Source organism: Gracilinanus agilis, chromosome 2 (genome assembly GCF_016433145.1).
Source record: "Gracilinanus agilis isolate LMUSP501 chromosome 2, AgileGrace, whole genome shotgun sequence".
Taxonomy (NCBI): domain Eukaryota; kingdom Metazoa; phylum Chordata; class Mammalia; order Didelphimorphia; family Didelphidae; genus Gracilinanus; species Gracilinanus agilis.
Genome location: NC_058131.1, coordinates 641,568,334 through 641,580,785, shown reverse-complemented (window position 1 = coordinate 641,580,785; position 12,452 = coordinate 641,568,334). Strand labels below are relative to the sequence as shown.

Genomic DNA, 12,452 nt, shown 5'->3' with positions numbered 1-12,452 from the left:
ATAGGAGAACCAGGCATTTATAGTTTTTGAAGCCATAGGAGGAGAGATTCCACAGGAGGTTAAGAATGTTGAAAACTATGGAGTCCTTCACTTTACAAATGAGGATGGTGAAGCCCCAAGAATGCCTTTCTATCGAGTTAATGGCAAATCTATAGTGGCAGACTCAGATATACTTATATTCAGGACTCTTTGTACTATACCTCTAAAATAAAGTTCAGTAAGAAATAATTTTAGAATGTGACAGAATCTTTACCATGCAACCAGCCCTAATAATATGGGGAAAAAACCAGGAAGGAAAATATCACAGCTATTCCTAGAGCTGTTAGTGGTGTTCCCACTGAGAGTGAGAAACTCCCAGTTGCTTTTTCCCACCTTTTCTTGTTTCATCTCCTATCCCTTAGCAAAAGATACTCAACTAATGGTTAAAAATAAACAAGCTTACTTTGGTCTTCCAACACTGCAAAATCTGCATGGTAGTTGCTTTCCTACCTTCCCTTCCCAACTCCTACTTAGGAAGTATCTCTAGTAGGGCAGCATTAGGAGGGCCTGGGAGGTTCAAGTTATTCAGGGAAGACTAGTACCTCTAGTGTGAAGGTTTGCTGAGCCCTTTGCCCTTTGCAACGCTGTTTTCTTTCTTTCTTTGGTGCCCACCTGTCACCCAACTCTCATATGTGGCTCCAAAAAGCTGTAGCATGCCCACTGGCCAAATCCTAGTAAATTGTCTCAGTAGGAGGGCTAAACCAGGTTGAGTGTAACCAATTGGTCATAAACCCATCAGTAAGTTGGGGGAGGGGGGCTGTCTACCCTAGACCTGTGAAGATTTCCTTGGTGGAAGGAGCTGAAGAGGACAATTTGTTTTCATAGTTACGAAGGCAACAGAAGCAGTCACTACGAAGCCCCTGGAGCTTGATTAGATATTAAAGAAGTCAATGTCATCCTTTTCAACCTGAGACATTACATTTTATCTTGACTTGGGTTTTGCCATTAGACTTTGAGGACACTGGAAGAGGGGTGAGGCTGATGATTTTGCAACTCTGCCCCATTTAAATCAAATTTACACACAAGTCAAAAGATGTGATGTCATTTTTGACTTCTTCAAGTTTGAAGGACAATAACCAATTGGGAAGGGCCAAGATGTCTATAAAGTTTGGAATTGAATCAGGAAAAAATTGAGCAGTGAAGGAAAGAAACTAACTAGAAGAGAGCTGTAGTTTCAACAGCTTCCCTTGGGGACAAAATTACCTCTAGACTGAAATGTTAAGGGAATTGACATTTAAAAGTCTAATCAACCCTTACTCCCAATGCTTTTAGTTTCTTTGCTTGAGAAACCTGATAGGCAAGTACCTTATGGCTATGATTTCAAACCAACAGACAAACCTAACAAATCAGTTTAACATTTACCCTATTGACACTGAGGATACAAGGACAAAACAAAATCACTCTCTGCCTTACATTCTACATTTGTGGTTCTTAAAGGGTATTGCAGGAAGTGATGCCTTGAGTTGCAGTAGTAAGTTTTTAATAAATGTTAGTTGACTGATTGATGGCTCTTCTCTGACTAGGATCAAGAAGGTCACAAAGGCTGCAGTATGTGTGGAAGTGCAAAGTCACGTCCTCTATTAAGAGTCCTAGAGAAGTAAAGAAATAAGAAGATGAAGGTATGAAGGAGGAAGAGAAGAGGGCAAGGAATTCTAATGGCAAGGAATCTAGAAACTTCAAAGTCTTTCTTTGTTGTGCTCTTAAGCATTCAATATGCCACAAATCTTCTCTGAACCATGACCCCAAAACAGCTGAGAACCATTTTGGTACCATAAGCTTTTTTTTATCCTTACTTTCTACCTTAGTAGCAATTCTAAGACAGAAGGGCTAAAAAGCTAGGCACACAGGGTTAAGTGATTTGCTCAGGGTCACATAGCTAGGAAGTGTCTAACATCAGATTTGAACCCAGGTCCTCTCCACTCCAGGCCTGGTCCTTTTTTCATTGAACTACCTAGCTGCCCCAGAAACTTTTAAAGCAAAACAAATTTGTACCTGGTGCTGCCTATGGATGCATCCATTCTGAAATGGATTGGTAATCTCATTGATGTTGGCATTCTCTCTAATAATGAAGATTGCTGCCTGTGTCACCCTCATTCAGGTCTTCCTAAAAGTTCAACACAAGGGCATTGATAAATGCATCCATGTCTATGGGTCCTTTTCTCATTACATAATTAGTCTATATTCCTTTTTCATTCTCATACATTTCTCTGATGACATCTTTTACTTCAGCTGTCCCTCATAATTCTCGTTTGCAATGTGTTACCATTGCTCACATCCACCACATGTTTCTTGTTGGCCTCTGAGTAATAGTTGTTTTGAGTTTCCATCAGTAGTTTTTCAAGTCTGTATCAATATATGTATAAATGGTAATACCTCAATTAATAACACAAAGAAATAAGGAGGATGAAAAATAACTGTTGTCATCTTGCAGATTTCTAAAGTTATTATCTCATTTAATCCTCACAACAACCCTGAGAAATAAGTATCACAGGTATTATAGATGAGAAAAATAAGACTGAAAAAAGGTACATGATTTACTTAGGGTCTGAGAATTAGTATCTGAGGCAGTAGTTCAATCCAATAGTTACTGCCTTCAATACTAGAGTTCTATCCATTCTATCTTGCAGAAGTTGGTGGTGTATGTGGAATCTTCATAAATCAGGTAAAACAGCAGTAGAGTACGTTATACAGCTCAATATCAATATCCCTGTCAAGATATATGTATGAACTCTTCCTCATTCCAAGTCTAACACTCTATACTCACTACTCTATGCCAAGAAATGAAAACGCAGATGAATTGTTAGCTAGGCATGGACACTCTAAACAAGAGCAGCTAGGCTTTGTCTTCAGCTCCATTCTGTTCAACATTTTAAACAATAATGACATTACACGAAGACAAAGTTCTTATTCATCCATCTCAAAATTGCAAATGACATGAAGGTAGGTGGGATAACAGAGATGCTTGATATTGGGCCTATTCAAGAAAAAGAAAAACCCCAAAGTACACAGAATTTGCAATTCAACTACTTATTAGGAATTAAACTACAATAAATATAAACAATGTAACTAAAAAAATGAGGCAGGATTCAAAAAGAAGTTAACAAGCTAGAATGACTAGAATAAAACGCAATTTAGTAAGAATAAATGTAAAGCCCTACACCTGAGTTCAAATAGTCAATGGCACAAGTGCAAAATGGAGGAGATGGCTCTAGACCTCAACTCCTGGGAAAAGAACCAGAGGGTTTCAGTGGTTCAATATAAATCACCCTATTAAGATTAAAAATCTCTGGAGATTGTATATTAATTTATAATTATTTACTGAATAATGAAAAGTGGGTTAGAGAAAGAAAAGGCACATAGCCACAGGGTCAGTCAGGCACTTTCTTCCCTAGCTAACCCCAGCTAGCTGCTCGCCTCCAGTCTCTGTTCACTTCTGCTGTTTGGTCAGAAAGACCCTCCAGACTTTCCTTGATCCATAATTTATACCCTCATGGCATTGCTTTTTCTGAATCTCCCTAATTGGACAGATTTGACCTCAGTCCAGGTCAGAGGTCAGTCTTCTGGATGCCAGGAGTCACATGGGACAAAAGACAAGAGTCTTCCAGAATAAAGGTGAGACAAGAGGCAAGCGTCATGTGGGATGCCAGGGAGCCACAAGGTTTCTGGCATCTTCCCTGAGTGGCATGAGTCCCCCTTACACAGAGAAGTCTCAGTCCTTAGTCCTATTCCAGTCAAGGGGGGGGGGGAGGTGCTCAACCAAAACCCCAGTTGACTAGTGAATGAGTTTTCAAATTAAATATAAAACTTTCCTTTTAACACCCCAAGACTGATCTCAGGGCACCAAGAAAAAGGGGTGCAAACTGGTGTTAAATTCTTACTATCAGTATTATGTGACAGCCAAAATAACTGTTGCTAATTTAGGCTACATTAAGAGATGCACTTTTGCAAAATAATAGAAGTCATAGCTCTATTGTACAATGTTTCATTATAGAATTAGACCACATACTGTGCTCAGACTTGGGTGCCAAATTTTAGGAAGGAAATTGACCAGCTGGAGAACATACAGTGGGAGGTAGTCAGCACATTCACGGGAAAGAATTATGGAAACAGCCTATAGAAGAAAAGACTTAGGAGAAGATGAAGGCTGTCTTCAGATATTTGAAGGGCTTTTATTTGAATGCACTATTTAATTTTGCTTGGCTCCAGATAAGAGAATAAGAAGCATTTGGTAGAAGTTAAAGGGGCAGACTAGTTTGTAATAATAATAAAAAAAAACTTCTTAAACATAGCTGTTCACAAATGGAATGGACCACCTTGGAAACGTGATGAGTAGTTCATCTCTACAGTTGTTCAGAAAGTACAGGGATTACCAATTGTATTAGATAACCTCTGAGACCGCTTCTAATTCTGATAGAATATGGTTCTCCAAACCAAAGAATACATAATGTATAGTTCAATTTTAATTTGTTGAGAACTATGATTCTTTGAAAATCATGTTTTTTCTTAAAGAATCACGGAACTGGGGGGGGGGGGTGCAGCTGGTGGCTCAGTGGATTGAGAGCCAGGCCTAGAGACAGGAGGTCCTGGGTTCAAATCTAACCTTAGACACTTCCTAGCTCTCTGGGCAAGTCACTTAACCCCTTTTGTCTAGCTCTTACTGCTCTTCTGCCTTGGAACCAATACACAGTATTGATTCTAAGAGGGAAGGCAAGCATTTAAACAAACAAACAAAGAAACAAAAAAATAAGAACCACAGAACTGTAGAATTTCAGGATAGAAAGGAATCTTTCTGATCACCTATGCCAATCTTCTCATTTTGTAAATGAGAAAAACTGAGGCCTTGAAAAGTTAAATAATTTTTCTAAAGTAATGGTTTCCATATTTTATGTAGGAATACCTGATTTTAAAAAATTATGTCTACTCACATTTTCTTCTTGGCTTGCCCTTTATTCAAATTAAATTATGACTACTGTAAATTTTATAACACATAAGCATATTAATTGATTAAATCCTTTATGTTTATAACATAATTAATAATATGGTAGATTTTTTTTAAATGTGGTAAAGCTAAAAATAATTGCGATTCTTTTCAACTACTAATCAACATCAACATTTTGCCTTTACAATGGATATAGAATAGAATCCCATTTTATAAAATAAGATGTTACCAATGGTAGTGAAATGTGTATTGCTTTGTTTGATAAACAAAAGAACTCTATATTCATCTGAATGCAGAACATGATTTTATGATTCAAATACTAATTTCAACATACTAACACAAGACAAGCCTAATATAACTGTTGTTCTTCAGATAGTGAAATATTTCATATTTGTCCATGATCAATGAGTTATCTATTCATATTTAGAAATATCTAATTATTTAATTTAAAAGAATTCTTTTGTAGTCAGTAAAACAATTAATTAGCAAGTCTGTACTTTCTTCTGTAGTAGTTTATTTGAAGTTTGGGCATCTTTAGAGAGAATCTCAAAAATATCTTTGCAAATTGAATATCTACAGTTCTAAATATCTCATAAAAATGCTAATTTCATCTTTGGGTATCAGAGTATAGAATCTCTATCAGGAGAAAATTCCTGCTTTAAAAAAGAATTTGCTTTATCTTTATTACCTCTAAGAAAAATGTCAATTTCTTCTCATCCAAACATTTGAAATAATGGCAAGTAATGTATTGAAGGAAATGGCAAACCATTTCAGTATCTTTGTCAAGAAAATCTCATGGACAATATTGGTGTGCTATGGTCCACAGGGTCACAAAGAATTGGATATGCTGAATGACTAAGCAACAACAAACACAATGTTAGTGAAAAGTATTGTAAGGCAGAAGGTTTCATAATAATATACAAGTACTTTTGCTTTCCCGTTATAGTATTTTACAATTTTAAAATAAGCCTTTTTAAATGTACATTTTTTAAAAGGTGGCTACTCTTATAACTTGAAAAAACTGTATTCAATTCCTGCTTATATCTCTCAATGCAAGTGTTTATCTGTGAAGCATATGTGTCCAAATCGATGGGGACTACTTTTAAAACTATGGCTTGCAGATTTGTATTTTTGAACTTGTATTGATTAAGCTCTATCAGTACAGTCTCATGCAATTTTCCCATGTTACATAATTTTCAGTTAAAACTCTCTATTGATTATGTTGAAATTTTCTCTTAATGTGGCATTAGTAGATAAGCAAAGTAACAAATCTCCAGCATTAGTTTCAACAATGTACCATACATATGTAAATAAATGAGCATCTTCAATTACATTTGTTACTTCATCTACCTATAAGTCAAAATAGGAAGATTTCAGTTTCATCATTAACTGATCCCAGTCCCATGGGCAATACTCCTTCTTTCCATGCAATACTCCTTCTTTCCATGTTATTTTCAAGTAGAAGCATTCAAAGTTGCTCTGTATATTATTTGACAATATCCACAACAAAAGGTAGCAACAACATTTCTATTGAGTGACCTTTTTCTATTTAGCAAATTTAATTTAACAAGTAACCTTAAGAAATGCAAAAGAGTCATTTACTAACAGATTTAAAAAAAACTTTTTGCTTCAGCAGTGTATTCTGCAAACTTTTAAGAAATCCTTTCCATTATGATTCATTCCATCTGCATCTGAACAATTTACACAAAGCAAACACATCATTTTTTCCTCTCTTTATCAATAACATTGCTTGTGAATCTCAATGAGAAGTATCATGGATTGTACTCCAGTTGAGATTTTTACTTTGTGTTTTTGTATTTCCACTACTCAAACTGTTTCTATTGTCTTTGTACTAGTTTTAGATGCTCCAATGGTTTTTCTTTTCAAACTGATTATGTACTTATCGATTACAAGGAGACATTATTTCCACTTTTTCTTTTTTTTAAACCCTTAACTTCTGTGTATTGGCTCCTAGGTGGAAGAGTGGTAAGGGTGGGCAATGGGGGTCAAGTGACTTGCCCAGGGTCACACAGCTGGGAAGTGTCTGAGGCCCGATTTGAACCTAGGACCTCCTGTCTCTAGGCCTGACTCTCAATCCACTGAGCTATCCAGCTGCCCCCTTTCCATTTTTTCTTTAAAAAAATTAAAATTAGAATAATTAGCTGTGAATGTTGAAAAGTTCAAACCATTTTCTATAACTCTTCAAATTATTCTAGCTATTAAAGCTGAATTATTTTGGAATCCAGATTTTAATATACTTACCCAAATATTTGATATTGAGAAACATGACAGGGATTATGACAGTTTTAATTTTCAGTTTACATGTCCAAGTTTAAATGCAGCAAACAGCATTGAAACCTCTGTGTTTAGAGCCTTGTCTCTAATGAGGTGCCAACTCAAATTTGATCTTGTTTCTGAACATCTTCTTAAATGACTGCACTACCTTTGTTGTCAATTAGGGGCAAATTTGAATTTTCAGTCTCACTTGTTTATTTTGATTTGAACTTTGTTTTCCCTGAAAGACAGGGGTAAAAGGATACAGGAGTTATATTCATAAATATCTGATTCCAGTTTTGGGGGTGTTTTTGATTGTTGGAAGTTTTTATTGTACCAAAACCAAATTTGCTTCTTTGCAATCAAATGCCATTCATTGTTCTTAGTTCTGGTCACCACAACCTCACAGCTCCCAATTACAGAGTCAGAGAGAGCACATCTAGTCTCTCTGCTCTGGTGTAATTCTTCCAAATCTTGAAGACAAAAATATAGGCTAATCAATTATAATAATAACAATGATAGACAAACTACCAAAAATAAAACAATAATAATTTCTGGTATCCTGAAACTTTTAAATGAATTTTTGGAACATAAGACATTTGTAAGTCAATTCTTGAAAACTACCAACATGTCTTTTTAGTAAAAATCATTGTTATAAACAATACTTAGACTCCCAGGCTAGCTTACAAAACCCTGTTTAATACATAAAATCACTAATATTGCATACTTGCCGTGAAAAATTACAGAAAACCATACTGTTGCAATACCAGTGCAATTAGTTTTTAATTCATGAAATTGAATTTTCAGTTCCTTTTCAATTGCAGTTACCACATACAGTTCTTTTTTGTGCTCCAAAAAATCAAATATATAAAAATATATAGTATAACTTGGAAAATTTTGAGGAAACATATCAGAATGAAGCAGGCCATTATGAAATAATTCTTTTTTAACTCTTATCTTCAGTCTTGGAATCAAATTGATTATTGGTTTTCAAGGAAGAAGAGCAGTAAGGGATAGACAATGGGGGGGGGGGGTAAGTGACTTGCCCAGGGTCACACTAGGAAATATCTGAAGCCACATTTGAACCTAAGACCTTCCATCTGGAGGCCCGGTTTTCAATTCACTGAGCTACTTAGCTGTCCCCATGACACAATTCTAACAATCATATTATTATCCTTAAAAATGGTCATGTTCTAAGTTAGGTATCCTCAATTTGCACCCATATATCCTGGCAATTCTTTCAACCTCCTCTTCCTGTCCTATTAGTTGCAGATAATGATGCCATTATTATTAATCAGTAATAACTGGTTTAATATAATGTTTTTGGGATAAGAGATTAAATTGCTCGATTTGGAGCCAAGAATATTTGATTTCAAGCTCTATCTTAAACACTTACTAGTTGGCTAACTGGGAAAGTCTCAACCTCAGTTTGTTTCAGGTTCCCCATCTGTAAAACAGGGATAATAATAGCACCTATCTCACAGGTTGTAAGGATCAAATGAAGTAACAAATATAAAGAATTTTGCAAACCTTAAAGTACTATAGAAATGCTAGTTACTGTTAGTGAACTCTGACTCTCATAATTAAGTTCTGGATGTCTGAGGAACTCATCTAAAACAACATCACCTCTTTACTAGCAATTAAAGGTGGAACCTATCATTTATCATAATGACAATAAACAATGCATATTCATATAATACTTTACAAAGCAGTTTTACCTACAATAACTACACATCATTTTTTCCCCTCTGTGGGATTGTACCTAACCTATCTTTTTCCTTCACTGGTTAAAAACTGTTAATGCCCATTCAGGCAATTTTCTTCTCATACATTTTTAGTAACTCCTTTATCCAACTTTTACTTCAGGGAAAAATCTCTTCATATATGAGCCAAATATTAGATTTAATCATGGTGAAATGTATTAATAATGTCAATGACACATCAGTAAAAAATTTAAGTCATAGGATTATAAGTTAGACATAAGAATTAATGCCATTAGCTTCTAAAACATTTGAAAAGGGCCAGATATCAGAACCAAAGAGAAATAAATTTAAGAACCTCTATAAGTCTCCAAATGCCTCCACATTCTCCTCTATATAAATATACTTTTCTAAAAGACCTAGAATGTCATATAGAGAATTATTTCTTTTTCTGTTATCTTTTTCTGTTTTAATTAAAGCATTGTAACTATTAATTTTGACTATATTTTACCATGAATACATTGTTTCAGTTGTGTTAAGGGTTAAGTAGGTTATCTATGGGCTAGCCTTGGAACCAATCACCATTTATAATATTTTCTGTGAGAAAACGTAAATGGAATATACCATATACCATATGATTTTTTACACTACTGGGAGTAATCCATTCAGACCTTTTCTACAATCTTGGGAAACTAATGAAAGAACCAGTAATAATAAAGTCTGAAGCAGTTATATGAAGAATTCCTTTAAATTACCCTGCCCCCAAGTTTGTCTATAACTAATGATTTTTTTTCTAATCAAACTTTATTTACTTAATTTCATTATATTCATTCATTACAATATTTGAAGCAGAAATTTAGAAATTTAACAAAGAACTTTCTCTAGTTTCCTTTCATGATAGCCTGTAAACATTTAAAAAATCTACAACATGAAAACAATATTTTTAAAAAAACAACTATTTTAGTAAGACACTTAGTCATTTGAGGGTGATTTTGAGAAGTGATTGTAAATATTAATAAAGGAAATTTACAATATGTTCTAAGATTTCATTTACTATTTTGACATGTAAAGTTCATTATTAATGGTATTTATAGGCTTTTATAAACAAGGAAAACTTTTTAAGGAAAAACCTTAAAGATTGTGCCATACTAAATATCAAGATCTGAGATGAATTTTGTGTGCCAAGTTAACTAGTATCATAACTATCAGCAAAGGGAAAAGAGAGGAGAGGATACTCTGAAGAAAAGTAAAACATCTTCTAGCATTATGAAACTTGAAATGCTTGGAAGTTCTTTAAAATTTGACCTTGGAGAAAAATCATTCTGGATAAGATGAAATAACTTTAGCTTCCGATGAAAGGTCTAAAGAAGCTTTTAAAAGCTACCATTCTATGGCATATGAAAAATCAGCAATGTATATACACCCCTACTTGACAGAAATGGAAAGGTCACAATTGGGTGGTAAGTCAGTAGAGAACAGGTTCAGTATGGTGGGGGAGGGAGAAAAAGAAAGGAAATGGGAAAAATTTCCTTGCCTCAGATGATAAGCAGGCACCCTTCAGATATTCTATCCCTGAACAAGTGATACAATTGGATTTAAACAATTCTGCCTATTAGACACAGACATATACACACTGAAAAGGGATAGGAACTGGATCTGTGAATTAATTGGTATAGGAAATTCTCAGGTCAAGAAACTCCCTCTACCAAGACAGCAGGTCAATATCTTCCCAGCAATTTGTAATCTTAGAATAGTGACTAGACTAGGATCGTACAACCACAATGGGTAAAAGGTGAGAACTGAACTCTAGGTCTCCCATGCTTCAGGTCTAGCTCCCTATCATTATATCGTATCCTTAGGATATAATAAGAAGTGAAAAATTAATTAAATGTCCAACCTTAGTGATATTTCAGAAGCTTTTAATATTCAATTTGAAAATTGCTTCAGGAAGTCTACAATAAAACTATGTTCTTCAAATCAAAAACAAATTAGCCATTTTACTTTTCTATTTTCTTTACATTCATCAAAAAATAAGACTTTGGTAATGAATTAAGCAAAATAATCTCCCTTTCTCACCCCCAAAAGACGAAATTCACTCTTTGAAGATACACACATACACACAGAGTCCATCATCCCAAGTCCGGGAGCTCCCAAGTGACATTAGTGGGTAGACCTACCCCAGAAGCTGCGGTGCTGGAAGCAGTGAGGATAGGGGGCAGCTTCTCTCTCTCCTCTTCTTTCCCTTTCTCCTCCTCCTCCTTCTTCTCTTTCTCCTCCACTGCCCCCGTTGCCGCCGCAGCCTGAGAGGGTCCCCGAGTGTCCTCATTCATGGTGTCACCCAGCGGCCGCGGAATAACCTTTTCAGGTGCGGGAGGGAGAAGCGGTAAGGCGGAGGGTGGCTGGGAATGGACCGCGGCTCAGGGACTGTGGTGCTAGAGAGCTGGTTGCTGGGGATGCTGGGGATGCCGGAGATGATGCTGGGGATGCAGTAGATACAGAGGATGCTGCTGCAGATGCCGTCGCCGCGAGAGGGCTCCGCTCCAGCGCCTGGCAAACACCTCCTCTCCTCCTCTACTCTCCTCTCCCCTCCACCCCCAGGCCGGAACACCAGGCAGCAGCAGCCTCCCTCTTTCCCCCTCGCTTGCTCGCTCCCTCCCTCGCCGCGCTCCCGCCCCCGCCCCGGCGACAGCGGCTTCCTCCCGCCCGCCTAGCCCCTCCTCCCCACCGCCCCCAGCTCCCTGGCGCCCGCTCAGTCACCTGGGGGCTCCTGCTCTCCCACTTCCCCACCTCCCCCCGCGCCCCGATGGTGAGTCAGTCACCTGGGACCCCGCATCGCCCGCCTTAGTCCCGCTCTTTCCTCCCGCCAGCTCTGGCCCGCGCCTCCGCTCCTGAGCCTCCGCTAGCCCCAGGGGAGCGCTACCAAGTGAGAGCCGAGCTCTCGGGCATCCACCGAAGGCGACCTGCCCCAGCCAGCCCCGGAGCCCCGGGAGGAGGGGCGGCCTCTATAGCCGCCATGTTTGTGTGAATGAGCTGGGGCTGGAGGCGCGCCGGGAGACCGGCCCCAAGGCCCGCGGGGGCGGGGCGCCCAGGCAGAGTTGGCGTAAGCCTCGGCGTACGCGCGCTCCCGCCCAGCCCTGGCCCATTGGATCTGGGGTCACTTGGCCTCCTCTCCCCTCTGTTCCTGCTGAGACGCTTCAATAATCAATCCTTTGTCTCTCATTCCTGCCTCGTACAAGGGATTCAGCCAGTACCACCAGCTTTTCCCTCTTTCTCGAAGGGCTGCAAAAGGCATCTCTCATGGGGCAAAGCCACAGACAGTGAGTCCCTTAATTCTCTAAGAATCAGGGCTCTGGTTCAGGACCCGCGTGAATAAGAACTCGGGCCCAGGAGGTCCTACCAAAGCACTTTCCCATCAAGCTTTTGCTCCCCTTCTAATCTCCGCATCCCTCTCTTTCGGTTTTTTCACCCTCTTTTCCGCCGCCCAGCTTGCAACCTTATTT

At 38.0% G+C, this 12,452-nt stretch overlaps 1 protein-coding gene across 1 annotated transcript in view; it reads right to left on the bottom strand.

Annotated features, from left to right (window-relative positions):
- HECTD2 (HECT domain E3 ubiquitin protein ligase 2) overlaps positions 1 to 11,957 on the bottom strand; it is a 113,777-nt gene extending 101,820 nt beyond the window's left edge. The window contains exons 1-2 of the mRNA XM_044662626.1: positions 11,772 to 11,957; positions 11,130 to 11,309 (exon numbers count right to left, since the gene is read on the bottom strand). Coding sequence (XP_044518561.1) covers positions 11,130 to 11,282 — 153 coding nt within the window. The 5' untranslated portion in view covers positions 11,283 to 11,309; positions 11,772 to 11,957. The remainder of the gene's footprint in view (positions 1 to 11,129; positions 11,310 to 11,771) is intronic.
- Positions 11,958 to 12,452: the final 495 nt, after the last annotated feature.